The sequence below is a fragment of the Parus major genome, chromosome 2 (genome assembly GCF_001522545.3).
Source record: "Parus major isolate Abel chromosome 2, Parus_major1.1, whole genome shotgun sequence".
Taxonomy (NCBI): domain Eukaryota; kingdom Metazoa; phylum Chordata; class Aves; order Passeriformes; family Paridae; genus Parus; species Parus major.
Window position 1 is genome coordinate 112,814,538 of NC_031769.1, and position 23,681 is coordinate 112,838,218.

Genomic DNA, 23,681 nt, shown 5'->3' on the forward strand with positions numbered 1-23,681 from the left:
GCGGCGGGCCCGGGCCCGGCGAGGGGAGCTGCCCGCAGCCATGGTGCAGGACCCGGGTCCGAGGCTGGTGGCCGAGCTGCTGCTGCGGGCGGGAGCGGCCGGCGGCATCCTCTGCCTCTGCTCCCGTGCCTTCGTCGAGTGAGTAGCGCCGGGCGCGCCCCGCGCGTCCTCGGCCCCGCGGCCGCGCTGGGGACGGGCGGGAAGGGCCGCGCTGCTGCGGCAAGGTGGTGCAAGCGGAGCCGGGTTTTGAGGGGCTGTGCACAGAAGAACCCCGATATGTTTGTCATGTTCATCACTGGCGGCAGGGGACAGAAAAGGGCGGGAGGAGCCCCCAGACGCCGGTCTCGCTGCCGGAGCCAGCGCCCTCCCTGAGCCGGGGCTCAGCGCGCCCTCCCGCCCCCTTCGCGCTCCCCATCCGCAGGGGAGCAGCCGCTTCTCAGCGAGAGGAGGAGCAGCAAATTTAATTCCGGAGTGCACTGCAGCGTTATTTTGAACGTCTCTTCTATGGGCTTCCCCATCAGGCTTTAATGATAGCCTTTTCCAGATGTTGTTTGTTCTTAGTTGTTTCGCGTGTCTGGAGTCACAGGACAGCCCGTGTGGGAAGGGACCAGGAAAGGTCACTTGGTCCAGCCTTTCATGGGAGCGAAGCCTAGAGGAGGTTAAGTACTCCATCCAGTATCATCTTGAAACGTCCAATGGTGGGGATTTTATTCCATCCCTGGGGAGGCTTTTTCCACTGAATGATTGCTTCTACTGTAAAAAAAAACGTTTCAGTGGTGACTTTCTGAACATGTGTCTATCTTTACTTTTGCAGAGATCGAAAATTATATAAACTGGGATTAAAAGGATTTTATGTCAAAGATGACAATGACAGTACAGGTAAGGTAATACAACGTGCTATGCAATGTGATGTGCAGTTTTAAAGTGAGTTATGTGTGGTTATTGAAGTTGTTCCTATTTTTGTGTTGTTTTTCAGTACTTTTGCTATAGGGACAGAAGAGAATAATAACTTAGAATTTACATAGCTTTTAGGTTACCCTAATCTTGATATAGAAGTTTGTGTCAAACCAAGTTCAGTGCTTATATCTGTCCAGATAAACTTTACCACTTCACATAATATTCACCTGTTGCATGGAACAGATTATAGCACATGTCCCTGACCTGGTCTTAAATCATAATTTTGACTTAATTCAAAATTGATTGCATAATGGAGGGTCTGTGGATCATAGATGTTTGTCTCCTGCTGTCTCTACCCCAGCCTGGGACATTAGTTGTTGCTAGTTAATCTGCTGAGGCAGAAGTAGAGAAGAAACAAAAGCACTGATGGGGAAAAGTATGATTCACATACATAAAATGAATCGTATTAGGAGGACCAGAAAAGTGTCTCACTTGGCATGCTTATAATCTATGAATTATCATGGTGTATACGCTAACAAATTCAACACCACTCCTTTATTCCATCTCCTGAATTCCTCCTAGAGATGTTTGACTACCTGAACACAATTCTTTTGGTATCTCTATTTATCATTGCTGTGTTGGTTGATCCAGCAGCATAATAGCTTGATTTGGAAGGAAGTCTGAGCAGAAATAGAAGCTGATAATTAATAGCACAGATTAGATTGAGGCAACATGAGAGGAGTGAAAGAAGGAGATTGTAAACTATTTTTTGTACATGTGTGAATGATTTGTGGTGAGAATAATCAGTTAAAAATTGAAAGGTCTCATGTTATGTGATAATTTGGCAGTAAATATATCCTGAACAACCAAACCAGAAACCTTGAATGTTTCAGTATTGTCAACTGAGTCAAGAGTTTTGATTTCATGATTTCTATCCATGTTCAGCTCCAACTTTCCCAATATTATTTGTGATTTTATATAAATATATTTTGCTTAACAATTTGATAGAAGTGCAAGCTTGCTGGGGAGGGCAGAGTCGGGCAAAGGGAAAGTTAAGAGGCTGTGTGAGTACTGCTCAGCAGCAGCCTAAACATCAGTGTGCTGTCCACACTGTTTCAGCCACAAATCCCAAACACAATGCCATAGAGGCTGCTATGGAGAATGTTAACTCCATTCCAGACAGACCCAGTCCAGTGCTTTCACTGTTGAAGTTACATTTTGATTCCTACTGATAGTTATGCAGAAACTGAGCTGTTTATGAGGAAGATTTTTAAATGAGAAAGAAAGGATAAGAGGCAGTTCTGCTATTTTCTGTATGCCATGCTGTTGCATTGCAGTGTCAGAACCAGATTGTATTCATGACTATAACTTGTTAACAGGGGAAGAACAAGTGTCTGAGGAGGAGAACAGTTGTCCCAGTGCGAGATTAAAGGTGGATACTAATCATGCCCTGGACCTGGAAGAAGTTGAATTAGACTCAGAAGCTGAGCTTATGAAGAGCATGGGATTGCCTCTTCAGTTTGGTGGGCAGTCAGCCCACAGGGACTTTGTGGTAAATCTTTACTTGCTTTATTTGTTCTCTTTGTGTTGTATTTCCAGACCTAGGGATGTGCCTCCTCTCAGTTATTTCAGAGATGGCAGTTCATGGAAATGTATCTGAGCTGCCTTTAAGCTGCCTGCATTGCATCCTGGTAGCAACACACAGCACCTTGATCTGTTCTAGGTTGTAAAACCCCCCTGCCAGTTGGACAGGGTCAGTGCTGTGCTTTCTGTTTTCATATCTATACTGCTCTCTTGACTAGAGGTCCCTGATTTAAAATAGCTGTGGTAAAGCTGATGCTGCAGATCAGGACAACTAGTACTGGACTAGTACACTCCAGTCCAAGCAGGTATTTTCACACTGTCTACTTTAACCATTTAGCTTTTGATAGGAATGTAAACAGCTAATTTTTCAAAGCCCCCTTACAGCTGATAAAGCCAGGCTGTTCCAAGAGGCAGGAGTGAGGCTTTGGTGCTTTGCTTCCTATAGGGAGCATTTGGGCTTTAGAAAGGGCCTGAAGTTTTCACAGATGAGAAAAAGACAGTGCAATATTCACAGTGTCCACTTTATGTAATACAGGCCTCCCTGACAATGAGACAGTGCTTTTGTGCAGAGCACTGCATGGTTCCAACCTGTTTAAGCTGTAAATAAATAGTAGAAACTTGTATGTGATTTTAATTGATAACTTGTAAATACAGTATACAGGCATCCAACTTCAAACCTGAAGTATATATACAATTATTGTTGCTATGTAATAATATGCAAATAAGTTGAATGGGAAAATAACATTTTGTTACTTGATTACCACTAAGCATTGTACTTTGGACTGTGTGTACTAACATGAGGGATGTGAATGAAAGATCAGTGCCAGTTCTTCAGTTTTAATGTCTTTATAGTCCACCTTACACTTTTGTCAGTGTAGCAAACCTAAGGATTGCAGCTGATGGGACGTACATTCAGAGTCCCTTGTCCATGTGAGTTTTTTCATCACAGGAAGCTCCTCTGAAACAAGTGGAGCTGTAACCAAAAAGTTACCTCAGTGTTCCTTTCAGGACCAGGTTTCTGTCTTCTGTTCCACCAGATAACTGTAGTAGCTGAGTTTGTTGTAACAAATTAAATTATTGCATTGCGAAAATGGAAGGGACATTCCATTTGGTTTGGGCAGGAGATTGTTGTTTCCTTGTATTTCTGTTGGCCAGCTTGGAGATTATTATGGGATGGAAAAGATATTGTCCCTTCTTTTGGGTTACTCTTTTCAAGACATAGATTCAGCTGCAGGATTTATAGAGTTTTTGCATACAAAATAATGGGGTTTTTTGTGTACAGTGTCCAAAGATAGCAAGGATTTAACATTCTCTGAGGTTGAGCATTATGTTTGCTCTCCTAAAAAGACACTGAACAGTGTTTGCTGGTCAGGCAGATACCAGGTAAAAGTTAGGGTTAGCCACCACAGCCCCAGAAAACAGATCCTTGGTGTTACTAAGATACTGTTTTGCAGTTGAGCTCAACCTTGTCACCTTTCAATTCCTGACCAACTTCCCTTTAGGATTTTATATTGTTTCTTGTTGATGACTTCCTTTCTGAGCTACTAATGACTTCCCACTCAGCAGCCCCACTTCTGTCATTCTGCTTTTTTGTGTGTATTTCTACAGACTTTCTTACAGCTCTTCCTTACACCTTCTTCAGAAGTGTCAGTTGAGGTTATGTAGCAGGGCCATATCAAACCCAGAAACTCTACAGCCTTTTTGGGGATAAAGCTAACAGCAGGGTTGCACTGAGAGGGAGACTTTCAGTGGAAACTGAAATGTGATTGGAGAGAGGACAAGACTGTATATATGTTGTAGACTTCTAACTTTTCCATTATCGTTTAGGCAACAGAAAATCACAGAAAGAAAAATAACGTGAAGATTATGAAAAAGAAAAAGAAGAAGAAAAAAGAGTCACAGCAAAAACATGAGGATAAAATGGGGCAGGAATGCCAGGACAAAGCTTGTGGTGGTTGTATCCAGTCTGTTTCTGGTGAGCTGGTCCGAGCTACAGAGCAATGTGAGATGAGCAGTAAACCTCAGGCTGTAATTGAAGGGAGCTGTGAAAGTTCAGAAAGCCTTGCAAGTGAGGCTTTACCCAGTGAACTTAAAGAAAAATGGGAGAAGTACTGGAATGAGTACGGAGAGGGCCTTCTTTGGCAAAGTTGGTTGGAAAAGCACCAAGAGGTCTCATCGTCTGAGGACATCACAGCCTCTGAGCCTTGGAACAGTCCAGATACTAAGGAAGAATGGGAGCAGCATTATAGTGAACTGTACTGGTATTATTTGGAACAGTTTCAGTACTGGACAAGTCAAGGATGGACTACGGAGAGCTCACATGGTGACAAGGTGGAAATTAATGGGGTTACACAGGAGATTGGTTTTTCAGGAGAAATGGGCTTGGTTAGCCCAGGACCTGAGCACAGTGAAGTGCTGAGCTTGGAGCTGTCTCCCTCCAACACCAGAAGTGAGGAAACACTCCCTTCAAGTGCTGAGCCCCACAGTGAAATAATCTCTGGGATCTGTAATTTAAATCTGAATTTGGAGGAAGTGGAGCAGAGCAGTGGTGCTCTAACGGTAGGCCCCAAGGATCCTGAAGAACAGAGTTCATCTGACAGCGGAAACCGGGATGAGCCCTGTGATGGAGGAAGCAGGAAAAGGACAGCATCTTGTGAAAATAAAAGTGTTAACCAGTCAGGTAATACAAAATCAGATAAAGTTTGTTATCAGAATTCTCTAGGTGGTTGTATGCAGGAAACAAGGGCATGTCTGTATTATGCCATTTTTAAAAAGTTAATTAGGTACTTTGTGGAATGATTACATACTTGATTCCTTTTTCTGCCCTCTTCTTCTTTGGATGATTTCTCATCCCTAATGTGTATGTGGAATGTGTTCTTCAGCCAGAAGTGATTTTAACTGAACATGTACTTCATAAATCTTCACATGTACTGCAGAAATTGATGAGAGATTACTGTTAGTGCATATTTAATTATTTATCTTTGTATTGATACTGGAGTTGAGACTTTAGTCTGCTGCTAGTGACTTTCTAAGAGAGGAAGAAGCACGTGTGGTCCCATCTTGATCCTAGAACTGGAATGGGAGAAGTGAAAAGAAAATCTCCTTTCCAAAAGGAAAAGAGAAGAGTGTTTAAATCTCCTCTTATAAAATCTCTGTGAATATTTTCACATAGCTAATGAGATGGAAATTTTACACACAAGGAGGAAGCTCTTTCAAATTTTGTACCTTGTAGGCATTTTATTTTTCTTGGACAGATGAGATAATTAGAAGTTAGTCCTGCATAAGATTGTTAACACTACAGTGTAATACTGGAAACTTTATTAGTATGTTGTCCCTCAAAGACAGGTAAAAATGTGTTTTTGGCACACTAACTAGCTGTAGCTGCAGGGGTGCTTTGGGGACAGGAAGATAAGGAATTGATTTATGCTGAAGGAAAATATGATGTATCTTTTTTAGATGTGCAGGAGTCATGTAGCTCAAATTCAAATGAAAAAAAGCAGTTGCTGCTTCATGACCAAGATGAAGATGAGGATGAAGAGCCTCCTGAATACAGACATGTCAAAGTCAAGAGAAGGCAAGTCATGAAATTTACATGAGCTTTTTTCTCATGAAATCCAGGTCCAGGAGCCTTCTGATTCATACTAACTATAGCTTTGATTGACAGTATGAGTTAAAATGTCAGTACAAAGCCATATAGTCTTCCATCACTGCTTATTGCTTTGCCTCACATCAAGCAGTGGTTATTTCCTATTCCAGTGCTTTATGAAAACAGTGTATGGCCTTGATGACTGTACAAGGTGATGGTACCATTCTTGTGCCACTGAAGTATACAAGATTATTAAATTACATTGGGCAGCTTGCTTATTTAGGTCCTATTAGTGTAGACAATACCAGAATAACATAAAGTAAACATAAAGTAAATAATCTCTGTTGTTTAACTGCATTGAATGCTGCCAGTAAAATGCTCAGAGCTATGGCAGTCATAAAATAGACAGTATCTGCCTTGTCACAGTTTTTTTCCTGTTTTCTCTAAAAATATATAGTCTCAAAGATGGTGGGATGGCTCTTCCTCTCTAATAAATTTGCAGACTCAAATGTGAAGGAGTGGGTGGAATTGTTACCTGCCGATCATGTAGCTTTGGTTTCGTTCTAGTATTTTGCTGTTGCTGCAGCATTAATAATAGATAATAATATAGATAACACGATAGATGATGAAGGTAATTTGGAAATAGGGTAAGGAAACGTCTTCATCATGTAGGGCTTGCTATTAAGTATTTTAAGAGGTTGTTCAGAATAGCTGGAATGTTATAGCCCCAGTAGAAGGGCATTTCTCCATAGAATAGGATAAAGAAACCAAACCAACCCAAAAATTCATGCACAAGTATAGAGTGGTGTTACTTGCTTCGTTTGGTTTCAGCAGTAGTTTCAGCGTTTGGTTTCAACTTACTTGAAGCCCATATTTAGATGTTTTCAATTCACAACATTTTTAATGGTGTAGCTGTAAAATGATTGGTTTCTTCACAGTAGTAACTTTGTCATCTGTGTTTTTCCCTAGCCATGAGCTGGACATGGATGAAAACCCAATGGAAGATCCTGAGGAAACCTGCTCTGTGTTGGGTTTCAAGTGTGGCACAGGACAAAAGTAATCACTTATGAGGAACTGTGGGGCTTTTCATAGCAAGTCAGCTCTCTTGTTATTATGGAAATAGACCATTCATCTCCATTTCCTTTTTGTTAAACTTTGGAAGCTGATTCCCAGAGTTAGTCTCTGGGAATCATTTGTACAACTGAAAGTACCTTACCTGTTACACCTTAGTGTACTTTCAGTTGTAAAAATGTTAACTGGCTGGTCAACTATTTAAATTTGAGCTTAAAGGCTGTGAAAAGGAATGGTCCTCTCAGTTTGGAGTCCTGTAAGCTGAGGTCATGATTTCTAACTGTTTTATATTGGAATGAAGTTCCTTAATACTAGTGAAATGTTGCCATACTAATGAAATGTTGCCAGGTGTTGGCCAGTGAAATTTTTTTTAGTTGCATTTGCCAGAAGGTGAAAGTAGTTGTTTTGGAGAGTCTTCCCAGCCACCGAAAAGATCTTTTATTCTGCTAATCAAGATATTTTTTCAATTTCCTATTTTTCAGGCTGGCCTGGGAAATTGTTTTTCATCTAAAGTTATACAGCTATTAGGAAAAAAAATCTAAAACTAATTAGGTTAAGAATTTTCAAATAAAAATTTTTAAAATGTCCATGAAGGTACATTGCTTTGCAGCTACACCCAGTGACGTATTTTAAATGGAGCAATAAAAAAGTGCTTAAGTCAATATCACTTTTTTATAGACCTCAACATTCATATTGAAGCTTCTAAACTCAAAATTAAGCAAGTCCTTACGTGTGTATGTATTTATCTATCTGTCTGTCTGTTTTCAGGTATGGTGGAATTCCAGATTTCACCCACCGAAGTGTGCAGTACTTGGAGAAAAAAGCAAAACTCAAGTCCAGATTCTTGGATATGCGCAAACCAAGGAAGAGCAAAAACACACACATCTTCTTTACAGAGGAATCTGAAATAACATGCAAAAAAAGCAAAACTTTGAAGAAGGTATGTTTAGTTGTTAACACTGTTGTAATTCATAGATTTATCTGCTGCTTTAGATGTTGTTGTATTATGAAAATGAATAAAAAACCTAATTGTCCAGAGTATATGGCATTTTTAAATGTCAGCCCACTTGTCCTTTTTTTTCCTTGTTTTCTTCCCCTCCTCCCTGCCTCCCACCAATGTGAAGAGTATTTAGATTGGGATGGCTATGGAAAGGCATTGGTGGGCTGTGTCAGGAGGAATGTGAACTTAAATGGCCAAGTTATGTGAAAGTCATTCCTAACATCTGTGTGCACATCACTTAAGAGAGGTGTGTGTAGGTTTCTGTTGTTACTAAAGGTATCTTTGATTGTAAATTGCATGTGAGGCCAGTTGTTAATGCTGGCATTTCAGCAGTAACAGAAAATCTTTGTGTAGATTAGTGTATTTGTTGTAACTCCATTTTTTTAGTAAATTTGAAAGGGTTTTGCCTATACCTCTACCTGCATTTATTTTCGTCTATAACTTTACACCTCTTTTTTGTTTTTTAACTCAGAAATTGCTAAGAAGTAGAAAGACTTGTTCAGTGGAGATTTTAGTCAAGTCTTTCTGTGAATCTGAGGGGACAGATGTTAATGTTATTTCACCTTCTTTTGGGATGCTTGGCATTTCTCAAAATCCAAGTGCAAAGCACTTTTCTGGTGGTGGCCGTACATGTTTTATTGAACTCCAGTCACATTGCTATAATTTCTGATTCATTTTTGATTTTGTACCTGGGGCCATTATAGTTTGAGGGCAACTTTAATTATGTGAAGGGGGAAAAAAGTTATGAATTTCCTCAGACTTCCAGGTAAGGAACTCCTCCAGGTCTAGAGCTACTCAGAGCAACAATAATGTAAAAAGGAGCATCTGCATGTGCCTTTGAGGAGTTTGGAGTGGTGTCTGTGCGTTGGTTAGGAGCTTATGTCGAGCTCTCTGCTGTGCAGCAGAACCCTTTACCACCTGCACCATTTGGTACATCTTGAAGGTGAGGCAACTAATGTATGAAGGTAATTTTAACTGTTTATCCTAAAAACCTCTTCCCTGAGAGGCAGAGTACATCTCTGAATGCAGATTAGAGAAAAATAGGTGTGAAGTCACAACTTGGTCACCTGGGCTGTGGCAAGTGTGACTATTTAGATATTACATGATAATTATTTACTGAATTTTCCATTGATCTTTTGGTTGGTTGGTTGGTTGTTTTGTTTCTCTTTTAGAGGTAGATAATTCCAAAAGACATCTTGTTTCCACATATTTTTAAAAGGGGGCATGGTTAAGGACTTCTTCAATGTTTTGAGTCTGGATATTTTACTGTTCTCAAAATACACGTGGTAGAGTGTCCCTGCAGTGGCCAGTGCTTTTGAACTGTGAGGCTTTTAAGCTGTGCTCTGGATAACTGATCATCATCTGATTATCTGTGATATTTGGCAATTACAGGTGGAAATGTTCCTGAAGCAGGTTAATAAACCTGAGGAGGAAGACACATCCCAGCCAGCCGCCCCTCAGGGTGAAGCAGAGGTGTTGTCTGCGAGCAGCAGCGACTCAGAGGGTCAGGAGGGCGTTACTGCCCCACGGAGTGCGACGCTGGATGCTGAAATCCAAGAGCCACCGTCTTGCAGTGCAGCCTGCACAGAACCTGGAGGGAGGAAGCTTGAGGGGGAGGCACAGGATGCTGCAGTGAGTGGCTCTGATGAGCAGGGGGCAGGGAGACCCGAGCATGGCAGTGAGCGGCAGCTCGTCCCTCTGGATATTCCTGATTATCTGCAGCCAGAGACGGAGGATATCAGCCAAGGTAAATTGGTTTCCTGCAAACTGATGAAATGAATTGGCAATGGACTTAATACTGCCTTCTCAAGTTACTGTGGCATGCACTGCTTACTTATTTTGTTATTCAATGAGACTCGTTAGATCTAAGGGGTAATGAAAGAGCTGTGCTAGTGGAATTAGCTTATTTCTGGAATACCAGAATCCCAGGTGTTGACTTTAATGGTAACAGTATTTCTTTCTAGATGAACAGTTGTTGTTTATCCTGGACATGCTCTAACAGGTTTGCAATTCATGCCTTTTTTTTCCTCTGCAAGGATGAGGGTGATTAAACCTCAGGTGGCTGCACAGACCATCAAGTTTTGGCTTCAAATGCACATTACTGTGCTCTGGGGAAGATGTGTTGTTCAAATTATTTTCTAGGATTTAAAAAAAACCCAGTAATATGAATTTTTCTATTTAACATGAAACAAAGGAAAGCAGGATTATTCAGGTGGTTTTTTTTTAATTTAATCCTTCCTACAGTAGTTCAGTTACATTAGATTCTTACTGTAAAAGTCTTGTCTAGATTGGGTTTTTTTCATAACTGATAAAAGGGCATTAAATTGGTCTCTGATCCACTTGTTTGCTCATTTCATAGAGTTTATTGTCTCCAGTTGAAGATTAGGGCTCTTAAATAATGGGTGAACAGTGACGATTTTTAGGACTAATCCCTTGAAATACAGGATGCTATTTTTTAATTTAAAACGTTTAATCTTCATAATCTGGCAAAATAATAAAGAACATTTAGCAGTGTTTTTAAGTCTTAACACTCACCTACCAATTACATTCCCTAGCCTACAAGAACAGTGACTGTTAACTTTTGCAGTGTCTTCCAGCTGTAGATGAAAAAATTACTGCAAAGAAGAAGGAGACGAGAAGAAGAAGGAGGAATAAAAATGCACTGAGAACTGTACCTCCTGAGATTGCTGCTGATCCAGAGCTTGTCAAGTACTGGGCACAACGCTACCGGCTCTTCTCTCGGTTTGATGAGGGAATTAAACTAGACAGAGGTGTGTTCAGTACTAAGTGTGCTGCCTTGTTGGTGTATCCAAGGTTGTATCCAAATCTGTGGTCCTTCTTGCAGTTTATTACAAATTTTCTTAGTTGAGGAACACTACTAAATGTGTGTTTGCACCCATGGATAAATTCCTTTCCCACCCAGCAGGCAGGGGAGTAGAAGTCTTTGACTTCATATGTGCTTTTAGCGTGGGACATCCCTGTCTGCATGAATCCTTACAGTTGCTGAAGATCTTGCTGGATCCAGATTGTACTTTGTCAAGACTTGTTCAGAAACTCAATATTTTTATATTTCTATATTTTATAAAATAATTTCATGAAACTTCCAAGTATGCTGATAGATCTAGTTTCGTTCTGTTTTGTTCTGACTCTCAGCAGTCATTTGCAAAGCGACTTTTTTCCATGTTTAATTGTGAACCACTTCAAGTCATAATGTATGGGTAAAATCATAAATGTATAGGTAAAAGAGCAATTAGGATTACCAGGCATTTTTTGTAGGTTGAGTTTGTAAGCCTTCCATTTCTAATGCTCTCCCCTCATAAACTTGCAGATTAATTGGCAGACCAGACATTGTGGTGAATAAAATAAAATGTTGGATAAGAGAGAATACATTTCTGGTTGTATTTGCATAATCATGATGTATAATGTTTTTCATAGCCTGTAGACTTCTGCTTGATAAACTAGAATCCTCAGCACCAAGGTCAACAAAGCATGTACTGAGATCAAGGCATATCAGTTAGCTTCAGTGAGACTTTGTTTGCTTAGTAAATCTCTGGACTGAGCAGAGTTTATCATTATCAAAGCCAGTATTTCCTGGTGGAACGCGCTAAGCCAAAATTCTTGGGATTAATGCTAAACCTTCAGTTTTATGTGGGGCTTGGCTGTTTGTTTTTAAATTAGGTGACTTGGAAATAAGAGGTGAAAGCAGATTTCTTCCCTTTCCTCTGCAGAGGGTTGGTTTTCTGTTACTCCTGAGAAGATAGCTGAACATATTGCCGTCCGCGTCAGTCAGTCGTTCAACTGCGACATCATAGTGGATGCGTTCTGTGGGGTTGGAGGAAACGCTATTCAGTTTGCATTGACCTCAAAAAGAGGTAAGTAGGTGTTGTATACAGTGCATTAGTTTTGTTTCTTTAGTCTTTTTCCTGACACTGTTTGGGTATGTGCTCTGTTGATTTATTTTGTTTTTTGGTGCTTCTGTAAGCAACAGCAGCTGTTTTACTTCATCAGACTCACAGCATGACTTCTCTGTTTTCAAAAAGGACCGATAAAACTGCTTTTCTGTTTTAGGTCAGAGTTGTGTTGTACTAGTCAATGCTATTTTTGTGTGGCATAATACCTGGTCTGTCAGATACTCCTGAGATCACTGGGAAAAGTGGACTTCTGTCAAAGCTGCTGCTTTTCCCAGTTGTTACTTGACGTCTGTGTACTCAAAAACAGGTTCCACATGCACAGTACTTAAAACACTTGAATGGAGTCCCCTGAAGGTTCTGCAGAACTAAGTACAGAAAGTGATGATAACTTCATGTTAGTCTAATGCCAGCTAATGAAATTGTAGTGAAATGTTGAGAGAACCTCCTGTAAAAACATTTCCTGTTTGATACTCATAGCAGTTCATCTAACTCTGACTAATGTTTAAGCAAGACAGATGGTAGTTTTTACTGCGTTGTTTGGTAGGCTATGATCCAGTCTATACATCTCACTTGGCTTTTTGTTTTCTTGGCTAAATTTTAATTTCTGTTATTATGTACTATTCTTGTATCATCCGTCTCCCTTGGGCTGTGTTGGTTGGGGCTTTTTAAACTCAATTTTCAGAACTGTGTGGCCAGCCACAGATAAATATTTCTCTTTAACAAAGGAGAAGGGTGAATTTCTGATAGACATTACTGAGGTTTTCAGGCTCCTGCCAAACCTGGGGCAAGAAGGCCTTCCTCTCTCAGGCAGCCAGTGCCGTGTCCTGTCCTGGAGCCGGGGTGCGGGGTTGTGACAGCAGCAGGTGTCTCACTGGCAGTGACCTGCCGGTGCTGGGGTGGCATTCCCGGTTCCGTTAATCCCTGTGTTTGCCATCTCTCGTGGGCAGTGATCGCCATCGACATCGATCCCGAGAAGCTGCGGCTGGCGCGGCACAACGCGGAGGTGTACGGCGTGGCCGAGCACATCGACTTCCTGTGCGGGGACTTCATGGCGCTGGCGGCCGGCCTGCGCGCCGACGTGGTGTTCCTCAGCCCGCCCTGGGGAGGGCCCGACTACGCCACGGCCGACATCTTCGACATCCAAACCATGATCTGCCCAGATGGATATCCTTTCCAAGTTACACCTTGTGCTGGGCTTCTCCCTTGCCTCTCCTGCCTCTCTTGCCGTGGGGTTTGCACGCCCAGTTTGCTGGCTGTGGATGATATGGCCGGCAGCTGGAGTTCCAGATGCAAAGTGTTTGTTTAGTCCTCTTCCCCACCTAAAGTCAAATATTTTTAATTTTTATTACCAAAAAAACAGTGATGAGTTTTTCCTGAAAGTGAAAAATCCATCTGTGAATTGAGTAGCTCTCAACCTAAGACATTAATTCAGCAGTTTTTACTCCTTTAAATTATTTTATTAAAATTCCCCAAAGTAATCAAATAGCCATGTGATAATAACTAGTTGTGTGAGCTGTGACCTTATCATTAATTCCACTTTTTAATTGATTCATAAAGGGAGTACCTTAAAATATCATACTAAATCTGTTCCCAGTCATAGCACCTTCCTATGACTTGGGAAATCACAGAAGAGTGCAAGCAAAACATTAACTCTTTTAATTAATATATAGAATTTTCTGTTAGCTTATTAACACTGATACTGAGCACTCATTCATCTGGGAAGGTATTAACATAATAGCTTCATCATATTTGAAGTGTGAAATTTCTTCTGTCACAGAACAAGCTTAATTTGTTTCCTTTTTTTGCTAAAATGTAGCCATATGTGTCTGAGTAAGAAAACTTTGTATGCATGTGTGAGAGATTGATTCCACAAAATAGATTGAAAAACAAATATAAACCAAATATACTAGCTACAAACTGCATTCAGATTTCTCAAATACTTCTCTGCAGTTCAGTTAAATTTTCATAAAAAGTGGATGTTGGGGTTTTTTTCTACTTTTAGTGCCCTAATGGTGAAATAGAGTTTCTGCATTTCAGAAGAGAGTCCTACTTACACACTCAAAAGACTAACTACAATATAATTGCATAATAGCTGAAATTGAGACATATGTTCAAAATGAATGAATGACTATGAAGAAACTTTTCTGTCCCCATTCTGTTTTTTTTTCCTTTACTGGCTTCTACATTTGAAATTTTCAGACTCTCCAAGAAGATCACCAACAATATTGTGTATTTTCTGCCTCGGAATGCTGATATTAACCAGGTGTGTTACAGGAGGAGGTGTTGGTAGTGAATAAAATGCTCAGCTGACTTAAAACTTAAGTATTATAAGCACATACATAAGACTTTTAAGTCTGTTCAGCTGAATGGGGGATATTTGGAGTTTTTAAATTTGACCCTTGTGTTAAGTGATTTCTTTGTTTGCTGTACTTTTGGTATATTTAGAAATGGGAGTATAAGATTATTTCCATGGTTTTGACACAGTTTCTTCTTAAAGCAACAGAATGGGATTTCTTTTAGAAGTTTCAAAGCCAATTGCCAGGCACATACATCATTATAAAAATATCAAAACCTCATGTATTTTAACCAGCTCTCACGATCTGTTAAGTTGGTGAGTCCCAGACTTTGATAGCTCTCAGTTCATGAAGGAGTTGCAGGAAATTACAGCCTGCAGTCACTGTTCTCACTGATGAGTAGATCAGACACAAATGTCATGCCACCAAGAGTGGTAATGTTGGTGTCCACACAGGTGTGTGGTTCCATATAGGCTGCTTGTGTTGAAGTGATTCGTTATAAACACAGAATCTGAGGCACTGGTGTGGGGTTTTTTTGTATTACACATTTTTGATAGAATTTTTTTTTAAGCAGTTACATGACTAACAATTCCCCTGAGTGTCTGGTTTAGTTTCCTCTGTGTATTTTCTATGTTAATTATGTCTTGTAGCTTTTTGTAAAAAAGGGAGCAGTTGTTACCTGCAAGATATCACAAGACTTCCCAGGACATTTTCCTGCTTTCCCAAAAACTGTGTCTGACTTAGAGTTGGCAGTGTCAAGCCATATGATGGCTTGTGGAATTCTTGGTGGCAAACAGCTGGCTTGAGAAATAGGCTGAAATTCACGTGGCCTGAGTATTAGAAGACTCTAAGCCCATGCTATGCAAAGCACTATTGCTTTGGCAGGTGATTCAATTCCTTTTTGAGTTTCAGGGTAGTGAAATGTCGAAGTGGCTTATGAGTCTTTGAACATGGACCTTAATTTTAGGTAGAGTTTCTTTAATTACAACATCTTATAACTGCATTTTATCAAATATTTCATTCCCATGATGAAGAGTGACCTTAGAAAGTTTTCTGCTCTATTTATGAGAACTTTTTACTGGATTTCTAAGTGGCCAGAAGTATCTACATTTCACTTGCGCTTCCACAAAAGCATCTGGGCCTGCACCTTTTCCTACAGAGGAGCTGATCTCTTGCAGGTAATTGGGGCAGATATCCTGACAGCTCTACATCTTGGTGCAGTTGGCTCTGAATGATGTTGATTACATTCATGTGTTTGGCTGAACAGAGATGGCTGCAGAGTAACAACTGTTGCTCAGAAACATGGCTTACTTGTTAAAAGTTCATGGCTGAGGTCCTGGGTTCAGTTCAGTTCAGTGTCCCAAGCTATGGGCTACTCTCAGGAAGAGAAATCAGCTCCTTATACCTTTCTTTAGGAGTAGTGTCAGTATAAGAAAAAAAACAAAAACAGAAGGTTGATGATTTGAGAGGGGGAAAGAGAATGTTAATCAAGCCCGTTGTTTAAGGAAGTGTCTTCATCCTGTATGGACAAAGGTGTGCCAAACATGACTGTTCCAAATCTGACCTTGGTGAATAGTCTGGTCCACTGGACTGTTATGGGTTTGGCTACCAAAATCTCTGGCTGTATTCAAAAATTAAGTTTCTGAATTAACTGCCACTACACTTCCAGGGCTGTGAAACTCCAGCAAAATAAAATAAATAAATAAAACAAAAGCAATTAGAAGCAGTTAAAAGCAACCTTGTGATAAAAATACTGTTTAACCATTAGTTAAGGTGGTTCGAATTTAGTGGAAAATACATAATTTTATGAAATATAGCTATCAGATGACTGTGAAATAGTAAACATAAAATAGAGATACAGAGATCCTGCTGCTGGAGTGAAAGCAGGGTGGTGGCTGACCTTGACCTAGCTGTGTCAGAGGATTTGGTGTTCATTGTCTTACTGGTGGACAAGATATCCACCCTTGTTCCACATGATTTTATTGCAAAAACAGCACTTACTGCTTCTGCAGGCATGGCCACTTCTGTGTAGAGAAGATTGGTCTTGTAGAGACCAATGGGATTCTTTGAATTCCCTTTAAAAAGTCAACGGAGTTTAGGTCAAAGAGAAGTGAACTTCTGTACTTCTGCCTCGAGAGGGAGCAGCGAACCAGTGCAAGACATCTGGTTCATTTACAAGAAATGTAAAAACACTTCCCTGAATTGCATCAAATCTCCTTGTTTACAAACATGTTGGAAAATTTGTAATGTATGCTGGTCTTTTTTTAGGTTGAATTAATCTTTAACAATATTCTTCCTAGCTAGGAATAATCAGGAAGAATAATTATGTGTGTGCACGTACATTAAAAAAATATGTGTGTTTATTACTGCCTGTTATGTAGTTCATAAATATAATTTATGAAGTGTTTATCAAGCTGTGCTCTGCTTCATTGGGCAGAGTGAGGAGTGTGTACTCACCTCTGGGAAATGGAGTCATTCCGGGTAGTCCAGTCTCTTTCACAGATCCTTTTCTGTACCGGGTAATATTTCTGCATGTTAATATTTGCAGCAAAGAAGGAAGAACCTGAAATTTGTTGCTGTAGGACCTTCTTGCTAATGGTGGAATCTGGTTTTTTTAACCCATTGTAGAAATTGTACTCAGTTACTGGTGGTCTCTCTCTGGTGGTCAGAATGTTGTCAGGATTCATGGTGGCTCCCCCCAATAAACTGGTGAGCCTGAAATATTGGTGATCTGGTCTGTTGTGAGACAGATAACCACATCAGCATCTTTACCAGCCTAGCCAGGTTTGGGAGGCAGAGCAATGAGATGTTTATCACTTACCCTGCCTGTGCGTGGTTAGTGACTCAGATACTGGATTGTGCCTTAGTGATTGTTTAAAACTTCTTTGAAGACAGGAATACTGTTGTTTGTGGTAGCTATGTCTCATTTGGTCAAACTGTGCTGTTGTTGGAGCTTTTGCTGTCCTAAATGTCGGTGTCTCAGACCTGGCTTATATTTAAAATATTGCCAGAATACAGGAATAGCTTTTTGTTTCTTGTCTAGTATAGAGTGGTTCTATGAGCCTAATATTAAGCAAAATGTTCTGGACCGTGATAGTCCTAAAAAATACACACATTATGCTGCTACTTTCCTTTTTTTTCTTATCTTTGTTCCCACCTCATCTGCATCAATCATTTTGAGAAAATTGGGAGTTAGACACTGAGGCGTTGATCTGTCTGCAATATTACTACCTGAATGGAAAAATGTTTTCTGTGTTTCTGTTTGGGAAGGTCCAATTGTTAAAAATGACTGCTCAATGAAGGGAGTGTAAAGATGGGTAAAACCCATTTATTTATTTGAATTCTCTCTTTTAGCTATGATTTTAAAATGGAGACCTAGCCAAATAGGACTTGCCAAGCAGAATCATTTTTATTTAGGAGTAAATAGAACAAATGAGTAAAGCAGGGATTGAGAGACCAGGAAATGAACAGAAGTTGATTTGATAGTATTTTTAAGATGCTTGGGTATTAGGGGAGTTGGCAGGTAAAACCCCGTGGGTTGATGTGTTTTGCAGGCTGATAATTTCTAAGTGAATGTAATTGCACACACTTCAGCTGTGACTATTGTGTTAATAACAACAGCTTTTAAACAGCCCGCTTTAAACTCATGTGTTCTCTGTCCTTGATAAAAGAGAAAGAAGTTACCCACAGCATATACCAAGCTAGAGTGATACTTCAGTCTTCCTAAAGTTCATAGAGTTAGTGTCAGTGCATACTGAATTGTAGTTTTCCTACATGAAATAAGAAAAAGATAAATAAATGTCTGGCCTGTTAAAGGGTGGCAGCACCACTGTGGCGGTGTCATAATTCTTATGCATACCTGTACATGTTCAGAACTGCTGCCTGAGAGCATTTTTTTTATTATGTTCAGTGTAAAGAGTACCATTGCCTTCTTTCTCAAGTGGGTTGGGTTTTGTTCCCCTCAGATTTTGGGTTGGATGCAGGGGGAGGGGTTTCTTCATTTTAGTAGTATACTGTAAAATTAATTGATTCACGGTGTCCTTGTGTGACTGCATATCAAGTCAGAAAGCTGGTATTTCTCATACCTCAGAAAACTTTCTATGAGATAAGAAAAAAATATGATAGATTTTTTGTCTACAGTTATGTTAGTTGGTGGCTGGAACAGATAGGAAGTTACTTTACTAAAAGAGTTTCAGTATGATTAAAAGAATGTAAAAAGCTCCCCAAAACCGATAGGAGAACCTTCAAAAGTACACCTGAAGAATGTAAGGGAAGTTTGCACCTCAAGCAACTTGCTTCTGAAATAATCTTCTATGTTTGCTTCCCCCTTCATATTTTCATCTTTTCTGATGTCTCCTTTTCAAACCTCTCAGCTACTTTTTTGATGTGTTGTGGCTGTAGCTGTGGACTCTTTTTAGCAGTAGCCACTGAGCTGAAGGATGAAGGTGAGAAGTGAGAGGGGTTCAGGGAGGTGTTAACTGAAGCTGCAGCCTCTGCCTAGGGACAGCAGTACAGCAAAGGAGGCAATATCTGTCCACCCAAGTAGTGTGAGTTTGGGCTAAAGAATAAACCAGGGTAAGGAGAATTGACAGCAGGGAATCATTGTACACAGGAAAGTGCAAAATAAATAAATTTTGGACTAGGCAAGTTTTTAAAGGAAATTAAGAATCCTTTCTGTATTCACCGTTGTAGTGCACTGCAAAAACAGGAGATGTTTGTTGGTAGCTCTAAAAATAGCTGAGCACGTTTGTTTTTCTCAAAGCATCGTTCCTCAATCTGTTGTTATTTTTAGAGGGTGTCCCTGTGCCAGGCCAGCACCCTCCTGAAGCTTGGCTTGTGGCAGCCTTCCCCCACTACGCTTTTCAGGGTTGACTGTGCCCTGCCTAGGAAAACTTGGGAACTCCTGTTGTAATTATTATAAAAATTGTAATTAAATTTGCAGCCTCCAGCCATTTACAACTAAGCATTGTCACAGAGGATTTGCATTTCTCTCCTCTGAATATCGGCTGGGTTAAAGAGGGTACAGTACCTGATCTGTCACAGTAGAGCTCATTCCCATGTGTTTGTTTACATTTTTTTCACCTTAGGGTTTATCAAATACCTCTAGTCGTTGTTTGAAATTAATCATAGTTATCCTGGATTTAACACTTAGAGACAGCTTACGTAAGTTTTCAGCTGTCCCTTGGTGGACACCACCTGTCAGTGTAGGAGCATCTTGTTTTACTTGGTCTTCTAAGAGGAATGTTTAGTAAACACTAATGTTTAATATCAATGCATTAGTCATACTTAGATATGCTAAGTATGTGCCCAAAACTGTGCCCAAAAAGCAGGAGTGCATAACCCCAAGACACTAATTTCTAAATATTCTTATATTAAGTTGACTAATCCAGTGAATATTTTAGAGTAAATAAGTGACATCAGCTATAAAGTGCAAAGCCTCTTAATGCTTTTCAGAAGGGGCATTCCAGCTTCTGCTTGTGAAAAATTTAAAGTTCACATCTTCCTAGAAAAGCTATGCATCACCCCACAATGCTTTGTGGATTTGAAGTAAGAACAGATAAGTTGTAAAATTAACATTCCTGATCACTTGCCAATTTCAGATTCTTGTGCTATTTATAAGTCAGCCAGCCTCTGTTTTTTTACTTAAGTGGCAGGTTCCTCTCTTACAAAAACGCAGAGCGTTTTTTTCTATCACCAGAAGTTGAAGGATGAAGAAACTGCTCACACTTCTGTCTGCAAAAACAAAAAAATTAAAAGAGTGAAAATCAAAACAGAAAAATAAATGCTTGATTTAGATACGTGTGTGGCAGTTTTCTGGACAAGTCAGTAAAGGTTCAAAGTGTAATTTAAATTAATCTGTTATTTTCTCATGATAGTAGGCTGATTTTTTACTCACAATAGAGGAAGTTCAGCTTGTTTATATTTAAACCTGCACGACAGAATCAAGTCTCAAGGGGCTTTAGAAGTGCTAGTAGCTTAAAGTTTCAGCTGCTAGCTTCATCTTGGCTTATAGATCAGTTAAAATCTCCTGTGGGCTTGTAGACCCTGATAACTTTATGTCTGCCTGGGCAGTTTCCCTGCATGAGGAATTATAGAAATAATTTTCCAGCAGCAGCCTGGGAGAATGGCAGCACAGAGCAGAACTGGCTGTGGAGCATGGACCCCCTCACGGAACAGGTCCAAAGTGGAAGGGGAAAAAGCAGACAATGTTCAGTTTTGGTGTTCATCCTTCTCACTGTGCAGTCTCTCCTGATGAGGAATTGCTGGCCTGTAAGCTGTTATCCCTCAGGGATGTCCTATGAGGTATCCTGAGGGGAGAATATTGCGTGCTCCAGTCCAGAGTGCGAGGTCTGCTGTGAAATGTTGTCTGTCTGTAATCATTAAGCATTAAAGGTGTGCACCGGGCTCAGTCCAACAGAGCATGAATGGTGAAATTCTCACTCCAGTGAGATCACAAACACAAAGCTGGGACCAGTGCTGCCTGACAGGCTCCCCCAGCCTGCAGGGGCACTGCTGCCCCAGCCTTGCCTAAGCACTGCCTGCAACTGCAGTGCATACAACAGCTTTTTCTTTGGTTGTAATAGAAGCAATAATTAACTGGGGCCTTTTTTTTGTGAGTTTCTCTGTGTGTTTGGGGCTTGCAGTGCCACCTTTACGCTTCCTAATTCAAATTACTAAAATTTGTTTTACTCTTCCCCCAGAATTTGGGGTGTGACATCTTTCAAGCACAGCTTACAACTTGCTTTTTGCTACACTTGTGTTTGTCTAATGCCAAGTACCCTGCAGAACAGAGTTTAGCATCTCTTGCCTCAGCACAGCATGTCAAGTTCTGAGTGTTTCTCTTTGGCTCTGAAATCCTCTTGTTTTCATGATTTGGGTGAGGAGGGTTTTTCAGTCACAAGCCACAAACGGCTTGTCTGAGTAAAAGGAGACATAAAAAGAGGATCAGAGGCATTAGCTGCCAAGGAACGTTTTCCACCAGTATTAACAGAGCAGAGATGATTTTTTTGTGATTGTTAGTGCATTAGAAGGTTTGGGGGTTTGCCTCTTTTCCTGTGCATTGATTGGTTTGCTTTTTGTTCTTTGTTTTTCAGGTGGCTTCCTTAGCAGGGCCAGGAGGGAAAGTTGAAATAGAACAAAATTTTCTCAATAACAAACTTAAGACAATAACAGCTTATTTTGGTGATCTAATAAGGCATGACATCTCCTGAACTCCGTGTGGATTCTTCTAAACCCAGCCTCCCTGACTGCTGCTTTGCTTAAGTTTTTGTACAGCTGGCTGGTCAAAAATGACTTAAAGCCATTTTCCGCTTCAATTTCTGTTTACAGAAATTTGTTCTGTTTATTGCTACTGTCAATAAATGTTTTGTAATAATTTTAACAACACTGTAAATGTAGAAAATCTGTGAATGTAAATGTAATTTTTACAAAGAAAGATCTTTGTAAAATGCAGTCCTGCAAGATTCAAGCCCAAACCTTGGAAGTGGGGTTCAGGATTCAGGGTAACTCTCACATGTGCTACTTCTGGGCTTGCTCTGGTTTTGAGTACCGAGAGAGTCAAGAAAAATAGCCTGAAAGCCACAGGAGCTGCTGTCTGTGCTTGAGAAACAAAAGCATCTGAGCATCAAGTGGAACTAGAGGGTCAGGTGCACCACAGGAGGTTAAGCCCAGTCCACCTCTCCCCGCTCCATGCTCACTGAGAAACCTTTTCAGGTTTTCTTTGCAGGATGAAGATTCACACATTAATTCTAGTGAGTGCTCTGGCTTGTTGCAGCTCACAGAGAGAGCTGGGTGTGTTTGTGTCTGGAGGTGGGACTCAACCCTCTGGGTATTGTCATTTTATTTTTCATCTCCCTGCCATTCCTCTTCATTGCAAAAATATGTTGAAGAAACCTTCTGCCCAGAGGTTTGTATCAGTAAGCAGAGGTGTTTCTGTCCCCCCTCTTTTCTAGGCCTTTGGAATCCTCACACAGGCTTCAGGGAGGGCAGAAATAAGCCAGCTTTTCCTGGTGAGGGATCCCTGCTCCCACTTGTAGTTTGGAGGGGAAGAGTGGCCTTTGTGCAGTTCTCAAAGCAGAAGAGGAGGCAGGTGAGGGGTCATGGTGTTCATACTGAAATACTTTACATTAAGTCCCCAAGCTCAATGTTGAGCTTGTTTTTGAGGTAAGTGTATACAAATAATAATTTCAAAGATAAATTAATGCTGCTTCTCCTCTGCTTTGAGTGCAGCAGGATGCTGAAGGCAGCAGAAACTAAGCACTAAACACATTATTGCTATCCAAGAAAACTAGAATAACCAGAATAACCGAAAAAGAGGATCTATTTTCCACATTAAGGAATTAAATTCAACTCTTGTTCAAAACAGTTAAATAGACCAAAGTGTTTGTGTGTGTATGGATTGTTATGACTCAGTGTGAGTTTGCAGTGCAGTAAAATAGCCCTTGGGAAATAGCAGTTTTCTGGCTTTGCTGTCTTTCCAGAACCAAACAAGTGCTAAATTGTTACTGTTACATTCGTGCTTCATGTAAGGTATTTTATGAAGATACTTTGGCTAATTTGGATCACTGCACTTTGCCACAGTGCTACAGCAAGGAAGAAGTGTTGTGCTGGCTCTGCATCATTAAAAGGAATTATTAAGGAAATAATAGTTCTTAGAAGTTTCCTATTAGGTCGTAGGGGAGTTTGGCAGGAGTGCTAATACTACAGGAGCTCTATACCTACTGTGGCAGTGGCATGTGAACATAATAATGCTGTTAGATTTTCACTACAATTAAAAATCCAAGTCCGTGAGGCTGAATGAAGAATAGATTGGTTTATATCATGTATGTCACAGTACTCTGTACACTAAAATTTTATTATATTTGGCTTATTGCTGCTTGTAGAAATACCCTTGTCTTATAATTTGGTCCTCTTTTCCTCCTTAAGGAAATGCTTTAGAAGCATTTTGAGATGTTGCTGATGCTACTCATATGAAAGGAAACTGACTGTGAAAAACCTGTGAATTTACTTTTACCTTCTGGAAAGTAGTTAGGTTGGTTTTGGTACCTAGTATATAAAGTGTGGAAGCTAAAATACAAAAGGTACAACATTTACCCATTTGAATTTTTACTTCAGTGTAATTAACTTAATGGTAAAAAAGAGCAATTTCTCAAAGGTGTCTGCTGAGCTTGGCAAGCACATGGAGCATCAAAAGCAGAAGAATATCTTCGTTCATAGTTGTTCCTCTCTAACCAAGAGGGACAAAAGGGGAGTTTGGGGTATTTTTTTTGTTTGTTTGTTTTTTGTTGTTGTTGTTTTTGGTTTTTTTTAATTACAACTTGAAGTCAGAATACACTCTG

The 23,681-nt window shown here is 40.2% G+C and overlaps 1 protein-coding gene across 1 annotated transcript; it reads left to right on the plus strand.

Annotated features, from left to right (window-relative positions):
* Nucleotides 1-23,681, plus strand: TGS1 (trimethylguanosine synthase 1). The gene is made up of 13 exons (XM_015619639.1): nt 1-138; nt 815-879; nt 2,277-2,449; nt 4,309-5,161; nt 5,938-6,055; nt 7,037-7,123; nt 7,907-8,078; nt 9,531-9,885; nt 10,736-10,909; nt 11,867-12,010; nt 12,997-13,213; nt 14,234-14,312; nt 21,438-23,681. Exons 1-13 carry the CDS (start codon nt 41-43, stop codon nt 21,552-21,554), a joined length of 2,652 nt encoding a protein of 883 aa, XP_015475125.1. The 5' UTR covers nt 1-40; the 3' UTR covers nt 21,555-23,681.